The sequence below is a fragment of the Schistocerca piceifrons genome, chromosome 8, assembly GCF_021461385.2.
Source record: "Schistocerca piceifrons isolate TAMUIC-IGC-003096 chromosome 8, iqSchPice1.1, whole genome shotgun sequence".
Classification (NCBI taxonomy): domain Eukaryota; kingdom Metazoa; phylum Arthropoda; class Insecta; order Orthoptera; family Acrididae; genus Schistocerca; species Schistocerca piceifrons.
In genome coordinates this window covers 93,966,640-93,993,103 of record NC_060145.1, presented here as the reverse complement: position 1 = coordinate 93,993,103, position 26,464 = coordinate 93,966,640, and the positions used below count along the sequence as shown (strand labels likewise).

At 41.4% G+C, this 26,464-nt stretch overlaps 1 protein-coding gene across 1 annotated transcript in view; it reads left to right on the top strand.

Annotated features, from left to right (window-relative positions):
* Positions 1-26,464, top strand: part of LOC124711740 (calcium release-activated calcium channel protein 1-like) — a 147,533-nt gene that overhangs the window by 72,650 nt on the left and 48,419 nt on the right. The window contains exon 2 of the mRNA XM_047241951.1: positions 7,149-7,298. Coding sequence (XP_047097907.1) covers positions 7,149-7,298 — 150 coding nt within the window. The remainder of the gene's footprint in view (positions 1-7,148; positions 7,299-26,464) is intronic.

The following is a 26,464-nucleotide window of genomic DNA, read 5'->3' as shown; positions in this document are numbered from 1 at the left end:
TTCGTGGCGTGAAGATGATGATGAATCCTCCTGTTTCATTAATATTCCAGTTACGGCGGTGGTCCACGTCTCCGTTGTAGCCGAATCAGCTAGCAGCACTGGCGCGATAATAGTTCCAGTGTGTGCGTTGTCGTTACGCGCGCGACGTTTTATTATTAAAAGTTTATTAATCACGCGGTGCGGGTAGGTCGGAATTATGCAATGTCTTTAGTATTTACGATATATAGCCGGTTAATCCCAATACTTCGCACAGTTCTTTCACCGTGTTGCCACAGGAAATCAGTCACATGTGTTTATCACTATAACAGTCCGTTAAACATCAGTTCAATTTACGTCGTCGTCTTTAAGACAGTTTGGATGATGTAATAAACGTTTCTTGATCAAATCACAGCACTGTTTTTTTTACTTAACATTTTGGTTTGTTCCACTCACGCAATTCTAACAGTTAGTGTCTCCACACGACAATGGTGTCTGGTTCACGGCTAATTGTCACAAGTTCACACAATATGTAAAATCGTCACCGCAAACACTCGATATACTTTTCAGGTTTTACTGTTCACTTAGTAATGCACTATCTCCTATTAACACAGCGGACGCACTGTAATTAATTGTTCCTCCGCGTATCACCGTCTTTCACGCCGAACTTGCAACGTTTCTCCACCCGCGAACCAGCCACGATACACAACAACTCGCTCTCTATCGACAGTCGTTCGCTCTCTCTCTGACACAGTACTTCTCCTAGCCTAACCAAAGATTTACAAAGCATATAAAACCAGAACATTCATATTCGTACAATATAAAATATAAAACAGTAGCAAAATGAATGAAGAAACAATGTGACGTATTAATAAATAAAGAATAGTTGAAATAAATGATACATACATACTATGACAAGGTAATGCACAAAAGAAAAAAATATATGATCGACTTTCGGGGAAAGTAATGTCTTTACACCCATCAAGCAATAGTGAATTTGGTAATGGAAGGAAGTGTATACAGGTATCTTACACAGTTTCAGTAAAAGAAGGAGTCAGTTGTTAGGGCACATCATGATTCATCAAGCAATAGTGAACTTGGTAATGGAAGAAAGTGTGTTTTGTAAGGAATACTCCTATTTTGACGTCATAATGTATCGATGTTGTACTCCTTGCTTGTTCCTGGCTTTCGGAACTTTCGGAGCCTTTTGTCTGACGGAGCATTGTCTCACTGTATAATGGCAACAATGTCCCAGCACTAGTGCCTACGCACCATCTTGGCGTGCGGAGGAGAATCGGTGTTGAGCTTCGGTAGGGAGCGTGCGCGGAATGCCACACTGCGGTTGAATAACGTGCATAATTGGTAGAAAGTGGCGTTGAAAGTGTTACGTCGGTTTGTAGAAGAAAATTATTTTAGTAACTGCGTTATTTCGCGGAAAGGCGTGTGGGATTAATTAAGAGATTTATGGCTGATAACAGGGTTATGTTGCAGAATCACTCGTTGTCGTGGAGAAACATATTGTTAGTACAACCTAAATGAGAAGACTTCCGTGATCAGTAATTTCTTGTTTAATTAGTGTGGAAACGTAACGTAGCAATCGCTACTTCAGTGTGAGTGTGAAATAATCATAATTGTTAAATGAGACGAGGTGAGTGTAGGCATTGCTAGGGAAGTGCGTTACGTGCTACAGCTACAACAAAACGAAATAATTTGTTATGTACTGTTATTATTTCAAACTGACATTTTTCTTTCTTTAATTAAGTAACTTTAGTATATGAAAGCTACAAAAGACACGTATTCATATTAGGCACGTGGTCAGGTTATTTTTGTAATGAAGCGTGATCCGTGTGTAAAGTTCCCATACTTGAGTCCGATAACGGCAGAAATAAAGAATAAAGACACCAATAACGAGACGCAGGAGCTTTGGACAGTGTGTATGTGTGTGTGTGGGCGGGGGGGGGGGGGGGGGGGTAGGGAAATCGTATCGACAGACCAAGGCTACAATACAATCAGGAGGTTCAACTAGATGTTGGGCGCAGCAATTACGTGGATATGAGGTGGCCTACAGGCGATAGACTAGCATGGAGAGCTGCATCAAACTAGTCTTCGGACTGAAGAGTACAACAACATTGTAATAGCGATAACAGATTATTTTTGTAAATCATTTAGTTTCTTGAATAAACTGTGATCGAACCAACATAAACTTCTCCGGTTTCCAGTTGGTTGGTTCTTCGAAATGGTTCCACGTCTTGATGAGTCTCAGTCCCTTAGCCTTATCGCGAATATGATGTGAATGACATACACAGGAGTGTCGTGGCAAAACCCAAAAGTTTTGAGAAGTGTGCCCAAATGAAAAGTACAGTACAGTTACATGTAAATAAATGTTATTGATTATGTGGTAATTACAATTCATCTGGAACAGTACAACTACACTGATCCCAATGCGTAGGAAGGGAACGGATGGCTTCAGTATAGAAACCCGTGGGTTGCTGACGGATCCAGTTTTCCACTGTGTACTGCACCTCTTTGTCACAGATGAACCTCTGACTTTTCAGAGATTGTTTTGAGAAGCCAAAGATATTCAAGGGGAGATATCGGGGCCATAAAGAACCTTCCGTCGAAATTTTTGAAGGAACTCGAGGGTCTTCTTGGTCACATGTGACCTAGCATTGTCCTGGAGAAGCACTATCCCATTCAAGAACTTGATTGTGCACTTTTTCTCCAAGGCCTATTTCAGCCTCAGCAACGTGTTGCAACACTGCTTGGCGTTGACTATTGTGCCCTGTGGTAGCCAGTCAATAAGTAGAGGTACTTCTTCGTGGAAAAAGGAACTGAGCATCACTTTTGCGGCCTTCAAGGCAGAGTGGGCCTTTTTTTGGACGAGAGGAGCCGGGACGCCGCCACTCCATGCTCATCTGTTTGAAGGCAGAGGTGAAGTGATGACACCATGTCTCATCACATTGTGATGACCTCAACCCACAGGAAAAATAATTATCACAATCTGAACTGTGAAGTCATCCAAAATTCTGGTTGGAAACCACACTCTTTGTTATACTTCTCAATTGGTCACGATCCCACTTTGTTTATGAATTGAAAACTCTAATATTCACGAGAAACTGATCTGAAATTAACCTGAACCGACAAAATTGTGTATATATTCTCTGAAACTTTAAAGACATCTAAGACAATATCTGAAAGGAATTAGAAAAAGTGACCAAATTTCGTGAATCACACACAATACTGTTAATAATTGCATGAACACTGGGGGGGGGGGGGGGGGGGGGGGTGTTCACCATACATCTACCCACTTTTGAGTATAACCAGTGTCTCTTAATACTACGACTCGAAGCAATACAATATCAAAAACTTTTATTACTGGGTAAACAGTGCCTACGTGATTTGGCAGCTGACATTTATAATTCACGCTCACGTCAGGAAATGCACCAATACGAGAATAGCAGCTTTTATGTTATTGGTCAGAACGCAATCACTTATGGCGGTCGCCGTAATTTTCGCGCGACGCCATATTTCGCGACAAAATACTCTTATTAGTCACTGTCATATATCTAGTCTCATAACAATACATAAAACTACATAAAATAACTACAATAATTTTGACATGCAAGAAGAATTAGTTCTAATGAGAGGAAGAAGTTTATACACTCCTGGAAATGGAAAAAAGAACACATTGACACCGGTGTGTCAGACCCACCATACTTGCTCCGGACACTGCGAGAGGGCTGTACAAGCAATGATCACACGCACGGCACAGCGGACACACCAGGAACCGCGGTGTTGGCCGTCGAATGGCGCTAGCTGCGCAGCATTTGTGCACCGCCGCCGTCAGTGTCAGCCAGTTTGCCGTGGCATACGGAGCTCCATCGCAGTCTTTAACACTGGTAGCAAGCCGCGACAGCGTGGACGTGAACCGTATGTGCAGTTGACGGACTTTGAGCGAGGGCGTATAATGGACATGCGGGAGGCAGGGTGGACGTACCGCCGAATTGCTCAACACGTGGGGCGTGAGGTCTCCACAGTACATCGATGTTGTCGCCAGTGGTCGGCGGAAGGTGCACGTGCCCGTCGACCTGGGACCGGACCGCAGCGACGCACGGATGCACGCCAAGACCGTAGGATCCTACGCAGTGCCGTAGGGGACCGCACCGCCACTTCCCAGCAAATTAGGGACACTGTTGCTCCTGGGGTATCGGCGAGGACCATTCGCAACCGTCTCCATGAAGCTGGGCTACGGTCCCGCACACCGTTAGGCCGTCTTCCGCTCACGCCCCAACACCATGCAGCCCGCCTCCAGTGGTGTCGCGACAGGCGTGAATGAAGGGACGAATGGAGACGTGTCGTCTTCAGCGATGAGAGTCGCTTCTGCCTTGGTGCCAATGATGGTCGTATGCGTGTTTGGCGCCGTGCAGGTGAGCGCCACAATCAGGACTGCATACGACCGAGGCACACAGGGCCAACACCCGGCATCATGGTGTGGGGAGCGATCTCATACACTGGCCGTACACCACTGGTGATCGTCGAGGGGACACTGAATAGTGCACGGTACATCCAAACCGTCATCGAACCCATCGTTCTACCATTCCTAGACCGGCAAGGGAACTTGCTGTTCCAACAGGACAATGCACGTCCGCATGTATCCCGTGCCACCCAACGTGCTCTAGAAGGTGTAAGTCAACTACCCTGGCCAGCAAGATCTCCGGATCTGTCCCGCATTGAGCATGTTTGGGACTGGATGAAGCGTCGTCTCACGCGGTCTGCACGTCCAGCACGAACGCTGGTCCAACTGAGGCGCCAGGTGGAAATGGCATGGCAAGCCGTTCCACAGGACTACATCCAGCATCTCTACGATCGTCTCCATGGGAGAATAGCAGCCTGCATTGCTGCGAAAGGTGGATATACACTGTACTAGTGCCGACATTGTGCATGCTCTGTTGCCTGTGTCTATGTGCCTGTGGTTCTGTCAGTGTGATCATGTGATGTATCTGACCCCAGGAATGTGTCAATAAAGTTTCCCCTTCCTGGGACAATGAATTCACGGTGTTCTTATTTCAATTTCCAGGAGTGTATTTACTGGTGTTTCAACTATGACTACCAGGCAACTTTTAATTCACTGATTGTAATTTTATTTTCGTTAGCAGAAAGCAAACATAAAATAAACAAAGAATTTATTTGAATAGAGTCTGTAATTCTTATACTTTTAATAGAGAAAGGAAGTTTCTAGGTCAGGGGATAGCGTTCGGCTAAATCTCTTAACTTTTTGTTGCATACGAAGCGTTGCGTTGGGCAGCACGATGTCGGCGGGTTACGATGATGAGAGCAGGATACAGGCAGTTCCGCTGGTTAATCTTCTCCGGCGAAACGCAAATGAAGTTCCGGCACAGCTGTATCATTAACAAAGCACAAGATGCCAGTATACGACCGTCGTTGACATGTCCTCTCTTTCAAAGTACATTAAGTAGACATCGCTCGTTTTTACACTTTATGCACTGTCCGTGACGCTATCCTCAATAATTACACAGTTCTTCACATTCATATAGTCTTAGCCACAAATAAACAGTTCATAGAATTGTTCTTGTGTGTGAAGCACACCGTAAACAATGTCCACTCTGTTGTCGCATTTCAAACTTCGACAACGTCACTGAAAGTCATTTATATTGCACAGTTAATTGAAGTCTTCACTTTCACGGCTTGATAGAATGTGATAGACAACAGTTCCAAAACCCAAAACCAATACCAGCAAAGTTCATTAGCATAAAAGCACTGTTCGTGACGGATTGGTTCAAATGGCTCTGAGCACTATGGGACTTAACATCTATGGTCATCAGTCCCCTAGACCTTAGAACTACTTAAACCTAACTAACCTAAGGACATCACACAACACCCAGTCATCACGAGGCAGAGAAAATCCCTGACCCCGCCGGGAATCGAACCCGGGAACCCGTGCGTGGGAAGCGAGGACGCTACCGCACGACCACGAGCTGCGGACTGTTCGTGTCGGACACAACAAAGTATTGTTAGCGGCACTTTCACAGTCCGGTTTATTTGCTATTAAAGTTCGCTGGCGATGGCATTACATACCGCAGTGGTAAAGAGAATTGACAATCTGATAGTTCGGTACCACTGTCCATACAATTACGTAAACTTTTCGTAAAACACAGTACTATTTTTCCGCGTACGCTTCACAGACACACCATCCACCATCCCCTGTACTACACAACAACCTTTCGACTATCGATATCACTATCGCTGTCGCCTGTCTATAGATGTTATATCGTTATCGTAAATTACATAAATCTTTATAAATGTTATTGACTGCATTTTTCACAATTAATGATATTCCAAAAGAAAAATTTACAAACTTTACCACAGGTACAAAACAAGAAACATATTTATCCATTGGCAAACGAAATAATCACAATTACATCTTTACATTCAAAAACCACAGTAGAATGTAACATAATCACAATTAGAAATGCCCATATGAACAAAAGAAAAAGAACAGAAATCTAAAGAAAAACACGAAAAAAAATTTTAATGCGTAATTAGCAATGCTTTCACAACATCCATTTGAGATTCTCTGAATCTCTGAAAGATGCTTGGGAATCCACTATGCACAAACTTTACCATAACGAAGCTTCTCGTGGATCATGTAATGCAAAGTTCCTTTGCTTATTGACACTTCAACAGCTATGTCACTTATGATCCGACGATTCGTCCGTATTAGCTGCCCCACAGCCGAAAACGTGGCACTGGAGGTGACAACGTGCACCTGCCCAGGGCATGGGATGTTCTCGGGGTTTACACATCCCGCCTCATAACATCGGCACCGTGGAATGTTTTGCACAGTGCGAGACTCTCCGTACGCCTCTTCTCATCCTGCGAAAACAACTCTCCAGAAATGAGGAAATTGCTGCGAAGCCATTAACTCCGCTTGTGCAAGTAGAAACACCACCACGACATCGTTTGGAAAACCAGCCACACGCTGGGATTAAATACAAAGCCGCTACAGCGACGGTCTCCTTTTCAATTGGGCATACCTCATAATGGTTGAACTGCAGGGAAAGACGACGGGGTGAGATAATGCGAGCCTTTTTATTAGTATCCTGTAGTTCTGCTACCTGTGTACGGCGGCTAACACGCTCACTCGCTTCCAGCCGGGGGCGGATGAGGTACTGGGGCGGCTCGTGCTGCTGCAGTCGCTGGAGAGCGAACGTGGCCGGCTGGAGCTACGTCAGCTGCACCGCACCAGGTCGCGCCTGCGCGCCTCCTCCTCGGCATCCATCATCCTGTGCGCCTTCGCCATGGTGAGTCACGATGGACGCCAACAGTCGACTACAGTTACTTTGTTCATATTTACGATGTAGATAGGATAAGCTCTGTCTTCTGCAACTGAATGCCGGCCAGAGTGGCCAAGCGGTTCTAGGCGCTACAGTCTGGAACCGCGCGACCGCTACGGTCGCAGGTTCGAATCCTGCCTCGGGCATGGATGTGTGTGATGTCCTTAGGTTAGTAGGTTTAAGTAGTTCTAAGTTCTAGGGGACTGATGACCTCAGAAGTTAAGTCCCATAGTGCTCAGAGCCATTTGAACCATTTTGCAATTGAATGTTCATTTTATTTCTAACCATACATGTTTCGCCTGTTTGTCTAGGCACCATCAGAAGTGAAACTTCCTGGCAAATTAAAACTGTGTGCCGGATCGAGACTCGAACTCGGGACCTTTGCCTTTCGCGGGCAAGTGCAATATCCTTTCTTCCAGGAGTGCTAGTTCTGCAAGGTATGCAGAAGAGCTTATGTGAAGTTTGGAAGGTAGAAAACGAGGTACTGGCAGAATTGAAGCTGGGCGGACGGGTCGTGAGTCGTGCTTGGGTAGCTCAGATGGTAGAGCACTTGCCCGCGAAAGGCAAAGGACCCGAGTTCGAGTCTCGGTCCGGCACACAGTTGTAATTTGCCAGGAAGTTTCATATCAGAGCACACTCCGCTGCAGAGCGAAAATCTCATTCTGCAATCATCAGAAGTGTATAATGCAACGAAAATTTCTTCTCTGCTGGTCCCACAGCGTATACTGTACATGTTTCGCCTGTTTGTCTAGGCATCATCAGAAATGTATAATTTAACGAAAATTTCTTCTCTGCTGGTCCCGCAGCATATACCAGGTGGTTATAATTTTACTTTCCCTACTTAACACGTTATATCACGGAAACTAATTACCGTACGGATACCAGACTTAGTAGCATTAATGTCGAGAGTACGGGGTGCATGATATCCATGCGTCACAGCACCACCGTCCAGTTACAACTATGGCCACCAGGTGCCGTGATCAGTCATCGTGATGCATAGTCTCACACACCTGACCACTCACAGTGCACCTGTTGACGTGTCAACGTGAGCTTGGACAAAAGGAGCAGGCCATTATTGGTGCTCTGTTATCAGAACAACAGCAATACTGCAGCTGCACTTCGAGAATATCGCTGGCTGAAAGAATTATGGAAGGATCCTCTTTCTCCACCTGCTGTGCGGAGCATGATGAAGTAGTTCGAATCAACTGGAGAACTGGGTGCAGCTCCACGACTGGTTCAACCTCCCAGTGGTCGATGAAATCGCTGCTGGTATGGCAGACAACGTTGCTGTGATACTGGCATAAAACAGGAGGCCCACCACTTGCTACGTACTAACCAGAAAGTAAGTAGAACTCAGACTATACCAGATTTATGGAAATACACAATCTACACTCCGTCTGGTGCGATGCATAACTGTGTCACTTGGGCGATAAGGGTATCAGAGTGACGTGTGCTGTTCGTGCAGTACCTGCCCGTCACAGCGGCTTACAATCGTCTAGCACCGAGTAGTGGTCAGCACACTGGACTCGCATTCGGGAGGACGGCGGTTCAGATCCCCGTCTGGCCATCCAAATTTAGGTTTTCCGTGATTCCCGCAAATCGCTGGAGGCAAATGGCGGGATCACTACTTTGAAAAAGACCTTGTGCTCCGTCTCTAATGACCTCTTTATCGACGGGGCTTTAAACTCTTCAATCTTCCTTCCTTCTTCCAACCACCTAATACAAATACAGTCGACTCTTGCTAAATCCAACACCTATAAATCGAGTTTCTCGATAAATCGAAGTAGTTGTCAAGTGCCTTGAAAAAAGTCTCGATAAACTGAAGAAAGCCCGTGTGTTTTGGTACAATCGATAAGTGGAAACAATTCTCACTATAGATAGCTCCGCAAACACTCTATGGTTCGAAGTCAGCGGTATCCAACAGCCATTAATTCGAATTGATTCGTCAGTTGTTCACATAACTACTTCGTCATTCAGCTCTTCATGAGACTCCTTTGTTTTGTCAACTGTACATAATTCGCTATAGTCCATGAATCAGTTGTAAAAAAGACGTCAGGGCAGTGTCTGACTTTCGCAGAAAACAAGTAAATTATCGACCGTGTAATCAGTAGAGGAAAGAAAACAGAGTACGTAGCGAAAACGTCCCGGGTTTCCGTCATCTGTGCTGTCGACAGTTGTGTAACAGAAAGGCCAGTTTGCAGACAATCTGTCTAAAAAAAAGTACGAAGCTTACCCAGGGAGGTGATTTCCTGCGTCTGATTGAAATGTTTTGTTATTATTGTTGTTAGTCAATGTAGAGGACAAAGCATATCTTGTTATATCCTTAAAAAAAGTATAAGTCATTCGCTATTAGTATGAGGACTGAAGGTTCGACCGTTAGTGAGTGGTGGCTTACCAAAAAAAAAAAAAAAGGCCAAAATGTGACCGTTGATGACTGTGTGATCAGCTTGAAAACATTAATGAAACTGAAGTTTTTTTATGTATTTCCGGAAACCTGCACATGCCATTTCCTTTGAAATGTAGGTATCCATACATATTATACAAATGTGTGTGTGTGTTTTCCACATCTCCTCCTAAACCACTGGACCGAATTCAACCAGACTTAGTACGAATATACCTTACTGTCAGACAACAATCGCTGTGGGTGTAAAATCCCCCTATCTATCAAAGCGGTGGGGGTGGATAAGACGTGTGAATCCCCAGACTTCATTCACTCAGTATTTGAGAATGAGAGTACTTTGGGACTAACAACAAACTTAATATATAATTTCACACTTTTACGAACTTTTTTTTTCTTTCTAAGGACCCTTACAAAATGATGAAGGGAAAAATGTTTATTGCCTTCTACTTGCCCGCTGTTATAATTTATTACTTCTTTACTACTTACTGTATTCGCGACTCATTTTACAGCACACATAGCACTCAATGTTAAGCGCAACATTGTATCATTGTACGACACATACCTCACGAGAAATGACGTCATAAACAACGAGATGCGTGTAAAACAGATGCATCATGCGTGACTTTAATAAATTTGACAGAGAGTATCCACGTATGCCGCGGAATGTACCTCAATATTATATAGTTTTTCAACAAATAGTTCAGGAGATATGACGTCATAACCAGTGAGATGCGTGATAAACTACCGCGTCGTGCACAAAACTTAAATTTATTGCCTCGTCACTATTAACCCTATTTGCAACACACGTTGCAGACAGTATTCACATACGTCGCGTAACGTACCTACAAAATTATATGACCGTACGGCACATACTTCGGGAGATATTACGCCACGAACATTAGGCACTAGGCCAGGCGCTGCATGTTACTGACATGGGCGCACAGCTGTAAGTAAATACCTGGCCATGGATGGGTTTCTCCGCAAGTAAAAAATAATTAAATAGGTAAGAAATAAACTTCCTTTTCATTAAAATTGCAGTTGTTCCTTTCTACCTCCTTTTGTAAACAAAAAGAGTATTATGAGCTTATACTCTTGTTTTGACTTTTTCGTGATTCGACCTACACCATTTAACTTTCGCTAAATAGAACTCTCAATTATTTGAGATTTTTGTTGGGTTCCTTGAATTTCGAATTATCTAGAGTCGGCTGTACTACTGTTTTATGTCTGACGAGCACATGGCGTGTACAGATACAGCTGCCAATGCAGCTTCAACACGACACCACAGTTCATCAAGAGTAGTGACTGGCGTATTGTGACGAGACAGTTGCTCGGCCACCACTGACCAGACGATTTCAATTGGTGAGAGATCTGGAGAATGTGCTGGCCAGGGTAGCAGTCGAACATTTTCTGTATCCAGAAAGGCCCGTACAGGACCTGCAACATGCGGTCGTGCATTATCCTGCTGAAATGTAGGGTTTCGTAGGGATGGAATGAAGAGCAGAGCCACGGGTCGTAACACATCTGAAATGTAGCGTCCACTATTCAAAGAGCCGTCAATGCGAACAAGAGGTGACCGAGACGTGTAACCAATAGCACCCCATACCATCACGCCGGCTGATACGCCAGTATAACGATGACGAATACGCGCTTCCAACGTGCGTTCACCGTGATGTCGCCAAACACGGATGCGACCATCATGATGCCGTAAACAGAACCTGGATTCATCCGAAAAAATGACGTTTTGCCATTCGTGCACCCAGGTTCGTCGTTCAGTACACCATCGCAGGCGCTCCTGCTGTGATGCAGCGTCAAGGGTAACTGCAGCCATGGTCTCCGAGCTGACAGTTCATGCTGCTGCAAACGTCATCGAACTGTTCGTGCAGATGGTTGTTGTCTTGCAAATGTCCCCATCTGTTGACTCAGGGATCGAGACGTGGCTGCACGATCCGTTACAGCCATGCGGATAAGATGCCTGTCATCTCGACTGCTAGTGATACGAGGCCGTTGAGATCCAGCACGGCGTTCCGTATTACCCTCCTGAACCCACCGATTCCATATTTTGCTGACAGTCATTGGATCTCGACCAACGCGAGCAGCAATGTCGCGTACGATAAACCGCAATCGCGATAGGCTACAATCCGACCTTTATCAAAGTCGGAAACGTGATGGTACGCATTTCTCCTCCTTACACGAGGCATCACAACAACGTTTCACCAGGCAACGCCGGTCAACTGCTGTTTGTGTACGAGAAATCGGTTGGAAACTTTCCTCATGTCAGCACGTTGTAGGTGTCGCCACCGGCGCCAACCTTGTGTGAATGCTCTGAAAAGCTAATCATTTGCCTGTTACAGCATCTTCTTCCCGTCGGTTAAATTTCGCGTGTGTAGTACGTCATCTTCGTGGTCTAGAAATTTTAATGGCCAGCAGTGCACATTACGAAGGTATGCCGTCTCCCAATTCAATAAAAAAATTGAAACAAATGAAAGAAAAATAAGTGTATTTCTTATTAAATCTTTTTGGAAAGTACAGTATGTTTAAATATTAACACTTTTTTTTGGACACAAGATCATTTAAAACAGCTTGAAAGTTGATCTTTCCCTAAATAATATTTTCAATCGCCATTATCGCCAGTGTTCCGAGATACTGATGGGCGAATGTTAAATTTAATTTCGAAAAGTTACGTTCACCCGCGGCGTTTGTGATCATCTGACTCCTATATATTTGGAGTTACATTCGGGGAAGATGAGTGCGCCATGTTACCAGGTTTCTACAACTCCTCGGCAGGTACACTTTTATCTTTTCAGGCACCCTCTGATTGTACGGTGAAGTACTTGAACTGCACCATCCCGTCAGTAAACTCAGGCTCAATATCCTCGGAACGATGTTCCCTAAACTTTGTATAAGGCTCTCTGATTTCATTGTTGGATTTCGTCGAGAAATCTGCTGCAAATCCAAACAGAGAATTAATTTCTCCCGGTAAACTTATGGCCGCCGCGACAATGCCGTACCTACACACCATGTCTAGTAAAGCCAAATGAGTTTCAATTTTTAATTCCTCTTTTCCTCTGTGCCCAACGTCTTCTGCAGATCCCTCATCGTGATGCCGTTTCCTTCTTTGCACACGCTCATCTTCCTCACCGTGCCTAGTATCATTGCAAAGCTTCCTGGAAACCGTTGTAACATTTTGACAAAGCCGTAGTCGTATAGCCCGTTGCACCCCACCTTGTGTCGCATAGTCTTTTCAGAACTAATGACGAGTATGAGTTACGTTCATCGCCTTTTTCAAGATGTCTTAGCACATTTGTCCAGCGATGAGTTGACGCTGAAGAAAAGTTATGTGGTGCCACGTACTCCGGCCAAATTCAGTGAGTGCGCCACGCACGGAACGTAGTGTGCGATGTCATTTATTTTCTAATTTGCACCTGTAGACCATTGTAACAACCGGACATATTTGACGCATTAACATGAGACTGACCTCTCACATTTTTTTATATCGGTGTTATATTGGTTTAAAAAATTTTAAATTGTGGTGGCTAGTTCGTCCCATTTGTGACTACAGAATAAATGTGTGAAAACGTTCTGCAATTCTCCATTTGAAGTAGTCAAGTGATCAGTATGAAGTGTCGGGTGTCGAGTCGACGCTTATTAAGAAATATTTTGCTTCAATAATTTCATTAACAATGAATTTTAAAATCTTATTTCTCAACGAAATACAAGGTTTTTGATGTACTAGAGACTGAACGCAAGTCAACACTTTGAGTGCGGTTTTTCTGCCTCAAGCCGACAATACGACGATAGCAAAAGATTTTCTCTGAAACCATGTTTTTTTTCTGAAACATATAAGTGGTAATAAAATTAAACGAGAGTGGCTCATGTGTTCTCCGTCTGCTTTAAAAGTCCAGTGTTTTCCATGTGCTCTTTTAGGTGAAGTTCAAAGCCAACTACAATTTCAAACTATATTTTCTGACTATAATATATCTGACTATAATTTAAGACGGAATAGGTATGTAAAATAAAATTTCGTATTCAGCCTTACGTGGTATCGTAAATGTAATTTCAATTTATTACACTTGTCGTCCAGCACTTTTATCCAAATTCGTAGTTTTGAAACACAGTGAAACACGTATGTAACGCAGCAGCGATGGCGAGGCATTGTAGCATCTGTGACCAGAGAGTATGCGCTTGACCGCGCGAGTGTTGCGAGCGGTTCTCAGTCTGTCAGTTAGTCGTTGCGAGTCTGTAGCTGTGTCTAGTTGAGAGCAGTACTCTGTCAGTAGTCGTGCAGTGCAGTACGCTAATAGTCGTCATGCAGAGCGGTCGGTCAGTGATAGCAGTCCAGTGCGGGTGATGTAGGCGGTCGGCAATACTGGTCAAGATGCTGAATAAGGTATACTGTTAATTAATATAATCATTAGATAATGTAAAAATTTATTTGTTGTAATTATTCTCTAACAAGTGCCCCAATAATAATTTTTATTTCAAAAGCATTTTTTTCAAAATTTTAATTTTTATTGAACTAAAGATTTCGTTGCACTTCCCATTTCACTCCATTTCTTTTAAAGAAAATTTTCAGTAAAATCACAGAAAAAAGGAATATTATCATTTGCAATGAAGTTCCTCCAAGCCGTGCAGAAAGATAAGAGCAGAAATGTGACATCCATTTATTCTGAGGTAAGACTTTAACTCTGATTGTTTTACACAGGGCCAAAGACCGATGTTTCGGTTTAATTGAATTTCCTTATCACTGAATGGACTTTAATTTTTTTTGAAGGATTTACATTCGAGTCAGATTGCGTATTTCACATTTTTGTTGCCATTGTCAGTACATTTCATTGTGGGCAGGTTACGCTTACAGCAATGTCCATTAGCATCCCTAATTAAATATTGTCGTGTTTCTTTCTTTCAAATTTTTGTGGGGAGGTTACACTCGGCTCCCATTTGTATTAAATAATATTGTCTTTTTTTTTCTTTTAAAAATTACGGCGGGGAGGTTACACTTGGCGACCCTGCCAGGATCGTATTTCGTTGAGAATCTTTTGAAAAACAGTCAGATATCTGCTCTTGTTTGCTTAGATATAATTAGGATTTGGCGCAACGCTTTTACTAATTTTGTGACTTTCTTTCTACAGGTCAACGGCAATTCGTTGCTCTGTTGTATTTGTGTGTTGTTTTTGCATTGTGCTTATTTATTTTGTGAATAATTTTGACTATTGTTAAAATGCCGCGAAAGACTGTGAATAGTGTATCGCGAGGTATTATGAATGAAATTACCGACCCAAACAACTTTGCCGATAGGACATGCGACACGCAGTGTAATGATGACAATCCTGCGTTCACTAACAATCAGTGCATTCCAACCACTAATGATGACTTTCACCTTAATGATGAACAAACGAACTCAATTGTCTCGTCTGTTAATTTGACGACAATTGATGACGCAGAACGCTCTATTGTAATGAGCGCTGCCCAGCTTAACACACCCGATTCGGGAAACTCAAGTAATGTACAGACAAATTTGTCTAATGAAAATGAACAGGATACTCAAAGTACGATGGATCTATTTAATTCCGAAATAATGTCTGACAGTGTACATCCGACTGACAAACCTTTTTGTAAATCTCAGAATAACCAAATGGTTACAGTAAGCGAGAGAGTTCCAGATCCACCACTAAACAGTACAGAGAGTATAAACGCTAACTTTGGCTTTGAACAAATTTTGGTAAGATTGCTACAACAACAGAGTGAAAATTTCAAACAACTTAGGGAAGATAACAAACACTTAAATAAAAAACTTGACAATAATGCCGAAGATCTCAAACAACTTAGGGAAGATAACAAACACTTAAATGAGAAACTTGACAATAGTGACGAAAATCTCAAACAACTTAGTGAACAGGTCAGACAACAGAATGAAAAATTAGACGACAATTCCAGACAGCTTAGTGAACAAATTAGAGCCGTTGCCGCGCAGTGCCATGACACTAAGGAACAGTTGTGCGTGGAAATTGAAGCTTGTTCAAAAAAAAATAGCGAAGAAATTAAGTCTGTTGCGCAGGAATTAAGAGAAATGCAAACAGCCGCAACAGACACACTCAGAGACGAAATTAGCGGAGTCGCTAAACAATGCTCTGAAAAAACTACACAATTACGGGATGAGTTTAAAGCAATGACGGTAGAACTTTCGCGCACAATGGACGCAAAGATAGACGCGAAATTTGAACAACAGAACACTCAGATGAACGAGCGCTTTAATCAGCACATACAAAACAGTGATACGCGTTTCCGCAGATTTATTCAAGATCAAAACAAAGTAAAACGACAAGTCATGGAAACAATCACTGCACAAAGACAAGAGGACAAACGTAAAATGTTCGCGAAAGCAAAAACGTATGTAGACAATAATATTACTACAGTGTCCGACAAAATTAATACCATAGAACAATTGAACGCGGAATTACGGGATGAAATTTCTGATCTTAAATCAAAAACAGATACACACACAGTAAATATTCAAACAGTGACAGACAGATTCGAACAATTAGATCTAACACAGGATTGCAATGTCATCAAAGCTGATGTTAAAAAACTGAGCGAAACTACGCGTAAGTTGCAAAAACAGATTAATGCGTCCGATTCTAAAACCGATGATCAGGCAAAAATACTGACTGAAAAATATGATGAATTGGCCAGTCGTATTGATGTTATCGAAAATACTAATGACAATAAATCAGACGATACTGCACCGGTTTCATTTATCCAAACACCTGAATTTCAAAATTTACAGCAGACAATTAATGAGATCGATTCATCTAATAACACGTTACGTAGGAAGTTGTCAAGTTTACAACAAGAAGTAACAGAGATGAAAAACATTTCAGTTAATAACATACCACAACAGACGCCACTTTATGAACATGTGTCAGACTCACGCAGCGCGTACAATTTGGGTAATCTGCAGAGAGTACGGGACTTAGATTCCGAACAACCACAGTTCAATAGATACTCTTACGATCCTGAACCTGTTGCATCACACAGAGATGATAATTTCGATTACAAACATTTTCTGTCAGTAAGAAAGTTCAAAATATTTAAAAACGATAGAACGCAGATTCACCCACTGGATTGGATTCAACAGTTTAGCTTTGCTCTTCCACCGACTTGGCCTGTAACACATAAACTTGAATTTATTTGCAGTTTTTTGGAAGGCGAACCGGCAACTCGTATGAGACCGATCGCGAGACAGTGTTACTCGGTAGAGGAATTTTAGAATGCTTTTCTGTCAGCGTACTGGTCGAAGACGACACAGCGCGGAATTAAAGATCAACTAATTAGTTTGCCAAACTATGAAAACTCAAATTTTCCCAATGTAACGCAATTTTTTGAGCACATGGTACAACAAAACCAGTACCTAAGTGAACCGTACAGTGAATCCGCACTGATACAATTATGCATTTCCAAATTACCACGGTCATTACGAGTGTCACTCCTAACAGGTCAGCAAAAAGAAAATATTTCAGCGTTCAGAGATCTTTTACAGCTCTTGGAAGTACAGCAATCTGATTATTCTTTTGTAAACAAAAACTTTTCTTATAATAACCAAGGTCAACAAAAGTACAGCAATTATGATCAGACACGTAATTTTAATAGGAAAGATAACAGACGCTTTAGGAACGACAACTACCAAAAATTCTAATAACAGCCAAAATTCTAATTATCAATATCGTCAAACTTTTCAGCTTCACAACAACAACATCAAAACCAGCCGGTTAGCATACCTAACCAACAATGGAATGCACAAGGTCAACCAGGCTTTAATGTTTCGCCGCGTGGACGTATAGTCCCTGGTCCAACAAATAGTAATGGACGGCAGCAAGGAAACAACTACGTACAAAGAAGACAGTATTTCAATTCCCATCGCAATGCACCGTATAGGAATGACTATTACGACAGACGTAAAAACGATGAGCACAATTACCAGCGTACATATAATAACAGTCGGTCTCACCAACAGCAAAATCATACGCAAGAACATATTCGCATGAATGAACCCGACAGTAGGTACCATCCAGAGCGTAACACGTCTGGAAGAAGTAATAGGACAGTTCAAATAGTCGAAATGCCACAGAATCCGCCTAATAATAATAACACGTCAGATAGAATCTGACTAGATAATGTACAGGACGCATCTTCCAATAATACAAGCACTACTTTAGACACGCAAAATGTTGTTCACGAAAATGTAATTACTTTTGACGACATCAGAGACACTCTTTTACAGGAAAGACCAGTTATTCAGAAATCTATTTCACATCCTGTTATCGAAATCAAAATTGGTTCATCGAATTTCTCAGCAGTAATTGATTCCGGCTCACCGATGTCAGTAATAAATGAAGAGACTTTTAATGAGTGCAACAAAGAGAATACCTATCCGACACTACCTTTAGGCAAAACAAAAGTGAAAGGAGCAGTATCGAGTAAAGGTGTAGACGTTAAATTACAGACGCATTTATCATTTTGTATTGGAGGTCATACTTTCCACTCTAATTTTTGGATTGTTCCTTTATTGACAACAGACGTTATTTTAGGTACGAATTTTCTGGTACAACACGACGCAGTTATTGATTTTCAGAATTCTTATTTAATGTTAAAGGATGAAAATGTACAACTTGCTTTAGAATTTCAGCACTCACTATCTGCGGAAGAGCAAACAATTAACCGCACAGAGGTCATTTCCGCAACACGTGACATAGACTGTAATCCCACATTGTTCACGGATACGTACGTGCACAACTATAATACTCCAGACGAAGTGGACTACGACGTAATACAAATGATTTCCGATAAAGTTAGACAAAGCAGTGCAACTACAGACGACGAACGAACGCAATTACATAAAATTCTTTTACAGCAAGCTCCAGTTTTTGACAACATTCCTGGTACTATGTCCGGCTTTATGTATGAATTTCAAGTCAAACCGCACGACACATTTAAAGCAAAGCATTATCCCATTCCGTATATTCACAGAGAACAAGTTAAAAAAGAATTGCAGGATATGCTCGATCAAGGAATTATTGAACCAGCAGTTAGTCCGTACATAAACCCGCTACATATTGTTAAGAAAAAAGATGGCTCACTTCGCCTTGTACTTGATTCACGTCACATTAATGACATTATTATTAATGAAACAGATCGACCACAGACACTAGAGGAACTTTTACAGAAATTTCATGGTACTGCTATTTATTCAACATTAGATTTGAAATCGGGATTTTGGCAAATTCAACTTCATCCAAATTGCAGAAAATATACAGCTTTTCTCTGTTTCGGCGACTGTTATCAATTTTGCAAATTACCGTTCGGCTTAACTATTTCTTCTGCAGCTTTTATTCGCGGTTTGAACACAATACTTCCGACAGAACTTAAGGACAGAATTACGACGTATGTAGACGACATTCTTATCGCAGAAGCTAACTGGTCTGAACACAATGTGATTTTAGAACGTCTGTTACAAACTTTCCATGCACAAGGACTTACAGTTAACCTCAGTAAATCGCATTTTGGCAAAACTTCCATAAAATTTCTTGGACACGTAATTTCAGCAGAAGGCATTGCGCCTGATCCAGAAAAACTTCAGGCTCTACGTGACATTAGTGTTCCTACGACGAAGAAACAATTACGCAGTTTTTTGGGCTTAATTAACTTTTTTCGTAAATTTATTCACCATTCTGCTTTAGACACGCCTAGACTATGCCAATTAACAGGTAAAAACACTATTTGGTCTTGGGATAAGCAAGCACATTCTGAATTCATGAACCTGAAACATGCTCTGTTGAATGCTCCACTTTTATCGCACCCAGATCTTACTAGAAATTTTTCCATTGCCACCGACAGTTCCAACACCGCTTTAGGTGTACATATTTTCCAGGAAATAGAAGAAGATGGTTCAACAGTAATTAAAAACATCGCATTTGCAAGTCGCATTTTGTCACCCGCTGAACGAAATTATTCCGTTACAGAACTGGAAACATTATGTGTTGTATGGGCTTTCACGAGGTTTAGACACTTTCTTTATGGCAGACATACTACCGTCTACACAGACCACAGAGCAATACAATTTTTACTTTCGGCTAAATTCACTCACGACAGGTTAAGTAGATGGAAACTATATTTACAGGAATTTAATTTTACAATAGTTCACATTCCCGGCACACAAAATGTTATAGCAGACGCACTATCGCGTTCTCTCGGCAACAATCAGCAAGACGTAGCAACCAACTTCTGCAAAACAAATTTCAGTGTCATGTACATTCAACAAGTTGCATTTGAAAACTTTATTTCATCGTCATTACAGGACATAGCACGAGAGCAAAATAAAGACAATGTGTGGAAAGAAATTAAACAGCTTTGGCAAGATAAGAATAATGTTACGATTAGAAACCACTACACTGTACGCAATGACATTCTGTTTCGCCGCTCTCATCCTGACAGCAACAATTGGTTATTATGCATTCCTGACGAACTGGTTAACAAATTAATCTGGTACACTCATTTAAGTTACGCACATTACGGAGCAAGAAAATGTTTTCTTATACTGAGACAGAACTGTTATTTTACCAACATGGAGAAACGTATACGACGAGTTTTAGCGTCTTGTAAAATTTGCCAGAAAGCTAAATCAGACACCACTTCACATATTCCTCCATTATATCCCATTATACCTGTTAAATTAAGACACATGGCTGCAGTAGACATTTTTGGTCCGATTCCCAGAACTAACAGAGGTTTTTGCTACATCTTTGTCGCTGTTGAGCTCACTTCAAAATTTGTTACGTTCACTCCATTACGCAAAGCTACTGCCAAAACTGTTTCGAAAGCATTTGTAAAACATTTTCTATCTCATGTAGGGCATGTAATGAAAGTAATTTCTGACAATGGATCTCAATTTCGTAGTAGCGTATGGACACGCATGTTACGAGCCAGAAACATTTCTCCGATCTATATATCCAAGTACCATGCTTCTTCGAACCCCTGTGAACGATTAATGAAAGAAATTGGTAAGCTGTGCCGAATATACTGCCACAAAAGACATATTGATTGGGATACACACATACTCTCATTCCAATATGTAATTAATTCCATTCCAAATGAATCCACTATGCTATCTCCGTCTGTTATACTGAAAAATGCTGAACCACCTAACAAAATTAAAGAATTAATAACATTTCCTACATCTCGTCGATTACGACACCACGAAATAATTGACATTGCGCTGAACAACATCAAACGTGCCGCAGAGCGCCGGAGAAGACAGCAAAAACAGGTTTGTACACGCCGTGACTTTCACGTTGGACAGAAGATACTAGTACGTACACACTATTTATCCAGCAAATTAAAAGGTAAGTGCAGTAAATTTGAACTTCTATACGCAGGTCCATATCGGATTCGCAGCATCCCTCACCCCAATGTTGTACACGTCGAAACTTTGAGAACTAGAAAATCGAAAGGCAATCACCACATCTCAAACATTAAACCGTTTATTGAGTGAAACCACTGTATGATTCAACAGACTATGATGCCATTTACTAATGCAATTATATTCACCTGACTAATTACTGATGATTATCGTATTTTTTTCTTGGCAAGTGCCCGGCAAGGTAAGGTTAGCAGGTCGCTCTTCTTGTCGTTACACATCAGACCGTGCATATTTTTTCAGACACACTTACGTATTTTATGACTAATTATGCAATGTTAGCTAATGACATGTTAATTTCATTACATTTTTTTACTAAAGTCTTTAATTCTCGCCTTGATTAATTACACTACATACAAGCTGAACACAACGAACGTCACATTTTTGTCTTTTTATGTACGATTGTCTACATGTTTTGTTTATATGCACTGTGAAATAGTTAAGATATAACACACACCAGTTAACTTTGACATTTTTTGCTTTATGACATCTCAAGATCGTGACTGTTTTACATTTTTTGCTGCTGCATTGTATTATTCTGTGTACATTTTAGCATCTGAACACTGCCAATGTCTTTGACATATTACGTTTTCTGTCATGATATGCTGTATGCTTAAGTATGTTACCATAAACCAGTCATTATTTAGTGGGTATATGATTTAAATGCAGGACATTAATCTTTGTTCATGAATTTCAGAAAGAAATGATGCGTGTAAGAGATAAATTCAACAGAACTGGGAATTTCACCTACGGAATAAACGAAAGGAGATGCAATAACTTTATGAGGAAGAGTAAATGGATCAGGATTGGCAGGCATTAACAAGAATATACTATACTCATCACAGAATAGCAGTCTTAACTAATTTTTTCTTTCAGAATACAAGGTGATTGATGCAGGCTGTCAGACAGAACTACACATCTTAGTTTTAGTGATGAAATATGCTAGAGATAAGGAATAGTTGTATAATGAGTAATGAAGTGATTTTTGCAGATGATAATGAATGCTGACGAATAATGATGAAGGATTATGAATAATGAAGTTTTTCTTTACAGGTGATGATAATAGTGAAGTTATGATGATATGGATAATGAAGTTTTTTCTTTACAGATGAGGATAAGGTTGAAGTTATGTATTTATGCTACGTAGTTATTTAAGTATTTGTTGTAGTTTGCTTTGACAGCAGGTGTTACATTGCATAGTAGGATGACAGAAAGTTTTGGAAAGGACAGCTATAGAACACATTTTTATACACATTTCACTACCTGTTAATTCGAAGTTCACTGCTTTTCAGCATAGTGTGCGTTTCTTCTTTCAGGTTAATAATCCATTTTGTATTTTTTCCAGGAGAAGCTTTTCAGGATACTTACTAAACCTGTTAGTTATTATACCTGTTCTAGTACTTGCATTTTTATTTTTTACCCATTTGTGTTTATCACTTATAAATGTGTTCACATATACTGCCTTGTTACATAACCTTGCTACAGCTGACTCATGACGAATGACGTTATCTATCCTCATTTGCAGCAATAGGTCAAAAACAAATAGTGTTATGCCTCAGCAATTAATTAACGATCCCAACGCAATGCATTGCTAACAAAAAAAAATGTATTACCAGTCCCAAGTAGTGATACCAGTTTATGATAATTCTGAATAATACTGATTAGCTCTGAATAGTATGTCACTTCAGTAATGACTTCTTAATGAGACAAAAAAAAAAGTATATACACTCCTGGAAATGGAAAAAAGAACACATTGACACCGGTGTGTCAGACCCACCATACTTGCTCCGGACACTGCGAGAGGGCTGTACAAGCAATGATCACACGCACGGCACAGCGGACACACCAGGAACCGCGGTGTTGGCCGTCGAATGGCGCTAGCTGCGCAGCATTTGTGCACCGCCGCCGTCAGTGTCAGCCAGTTTGCCGTGGCATACGGAGCTCCATCGCAGTCTTTAACACTGGTAGCATGCCGCGACAGCGTGGACGTGAACCGTATGTGCAGTTGACGGACTTTGAGCGAGGGCGTATAGTGGGCATGCGGGAGGCCGGGTGGACGTACCGCCGAATTGCTCAACACGTGGGGCGTGAGGTCTCCACAGTACATCGATGTTGTCGCCAGTGGTCGGCGGAAGGTGCACGTGCCCGTCGACCTGGGACCGGACCGCAGCGACGCACGGATGCACGGCAAGACCGTAGGATCCTACGCAGTGCCGTAGGGGACCGCACCGCCACTTCCCAGCAAATTAGGGACACTGTTGCTCCTGGGGTATCGGCGAGGACCATTCGCAACCGTCTCCATGAAGCTGGGCTACGGTCCCGCACACCGTTAGGCCGTCTTCCGCTCACGCCCCAACATCGTGCAGCCCGCCTCCAGTGGTGTCGCGACAGGCGTGAATGGAGGGACGAATGGAGACGTGTCGTCTTCAGCGATGAGAGTCGCTTCTGCCTTGGTGCCAATGATGGTCGTATGCGTGTTTGGCGCCGTGCAGGTGAGCGCCACAATCAGGACTGCATACGACCGAGGCACACAGGGCCAACACCCGGCATCATGGTGTGGGGAGCGATCTCCTACACTGGCCGTACACCACTGGTGATCGTCGAGGGGACACTGAATAGTGCATGGTACATCCAAACCGTCATCGAACCCATCGTTCTACCATTCCTAGACCGGCAAGGGAACTTGCTGTTCCAACAGGACAATGCACGTCCGCATGTATCCCGTGCCACCCAACGTGCTCTAGAAGGTGTAAGTCAACTACCCTGGCCAGCAAGGTCTCCGGATCTGTCCCCCATTGAGCATGTTTGGGACTGGATGAAGCGTCGTCTCACGCGGTCTGCACGTCCAGCACGAACGCTGGTCCAACTGAGGCACCAGGTGGAAATGACATGGCAAGCCGCTCCACAGGTCTACATCCAGCATCTCTACGATCGTCTCCATGGGAGAATAGCAACCTGCATTTCTGCGAAAGGTGGATATACACTGTACTAGTGCCGACATTGTGTATGCTCTGTTGCCTGTGTCTATGTGCCTGTGGTTCTGTCAGTGTGATCATGTGATGTATCTGACCCCAGGAATGTGTCAATAAAGTTTCCCCTTCCTGGGACAATGAATTCACGGTGTTCTTATTTCAATTTCCAGGAGTGTATTTAAAATAATGCTTTGTCACTAGTTAATAACTGCCACTGTTTATTGTAATGAGACTACTTATAATGCCTATGATTACTAATGCTATGACTAATTAACTGATTTTAATAATGACTTTGTAATGATCTGAATACTACTGAAGGAGAAACACTGTTTATTGTAATGAGACTACATATAATGCCTGTGATTATTAATGCTATGACTGTAATTAACTGATTTTTAATAATGACTTCGTAATAATCTGAATAATACTGAATGATGATTCTATTCAATACTTGCAGGCCACTGAGTGCCAATAATTAATGTCACTTGAAGAATTGTTATTAATTATGCCATTAATTAGCCCTTTTTTTCCCATGTTGAGTTCTCATGTTTTGGTTAATGGCCAATGAGTGCCAATAATTTGTATCACTCAATGTATTATGTTAATGCTAGGCCAATAATTGACTCTCCTTTTCAACTAAGACTTCTGATGAACATTATTCTGTCATACTAAATATACTTTGTAACTGGCCAAGGACCGCCACTGTTTATTGTAATACGATTACCCATGATGCCAGCTAGTGATTCTTAATAGATTGGAATGACACATAATTAATTAACTATGGTACTGTTTAATAATGCTTTGTAATTAGGAGAAGACTAATAATTCTTACTATTGGAATGACAAATGATTAATTAACGACAAATGATTAATTAACTGTAATTAGGAGAAGGTTAATGATTCTTAATTACACACTGTAACTGAAAAGAATGCGATTATTTAATAATGCTTTGTAACCAGGAAAAGAAGGCTACTGATTCCATGTAAAACAATTAATGAACATTTTTTCTGTAATACTACATACTTGGTACAGAAATGTTCAATAACTGGGCTATGAATGCCACAAACTAATTAAGTCTCTAATTGTCAATATTATGTGACTTGATGTCCTTCACCTCATAAGCTGACTACCCTGAATTACTGCAATGTCCATTTGTCCTGTTTATCCTAGTGATCATGGAGCACTATCTTTGGTTTTGCACTAATTCTACGTTGGTGTGCCTTGTAAGAGCGTGGTGTTGACACGACATGCTGTCCACCACCGTGAGCAATGAAGACGTTATTATGGTCCCACTGTTTGGTGTACCTAATGTACTGCCAAAATGAAAACATGGAACATTACTACGACAGTTCAGTGTCTTGGCTACACTGATAAATTCTGATGGGAAAAGAACTTCAAGTTGTGTCACTTGGTGTTGTACTTCTGTGGAAAGATATGGACTTTCAGAGCAGCTGTGTGCAATCTAAAGTGCTACAACCATGATGCAATCCTTCCCTTTCCTATCCTGATTCTTGTCACATAAAGAAAAAAAAAAAAAAAAAATTTTTTTGGTAACATCATTTATGTTCATAGGTTATACATTTTTCGATTTGTTGAATTCCAGTGCGAGTACACTTGTGGCACTGGTCGACATGATTTTTTTGCCATTATGTTTATTTGTTGTGAAAATGCTAAAGACATTTCTCCAGTGCGTGTGCACTTTGGACATGATTTTTTGTCATTATGTTTATTTATTGCGAAAATGCTAAAGACATTTTTTTCGATTTGTTCTGGAGTACAGTATATGTACACTCTTGTCTTTTATATTGTATATACATTTTTTATTTTTTGATGTTATGTTCTGAACTACAGTGCGTGTGCACTTCTGTTAGGTTAATATGTTTTCTATTGAACTTCAGTGCCTGTGCACTTTTCTCATTTTTCAATATGTTTTCTACTATTCTGTATATTCAATACTTTAATGCGAATGCACTTATGCCATTTGTTACTAATTGTACATACATTTCATCAATTACTGATATGTTCTCAACTGCAGTGCATGTGCACTCATGTCACTTGTCAACATAATATTTTTTGCCAGTCTGTTTATTTGTTCTAAATATGCCAATGAATTTTTTCAGTGCCTCTGCACTTTGTTTTCTGTCAAATAATTTGTATATACATTTTTCTGTTTTGTTACTATGTTTTGTACTCACATTTTGTCTTTGTCTGATATATCTTGTACTTAGTGCGTGTGCACAACATTTACTTTATGTACTACATCTAATTATTCTGTAAATTGTAGAAGTT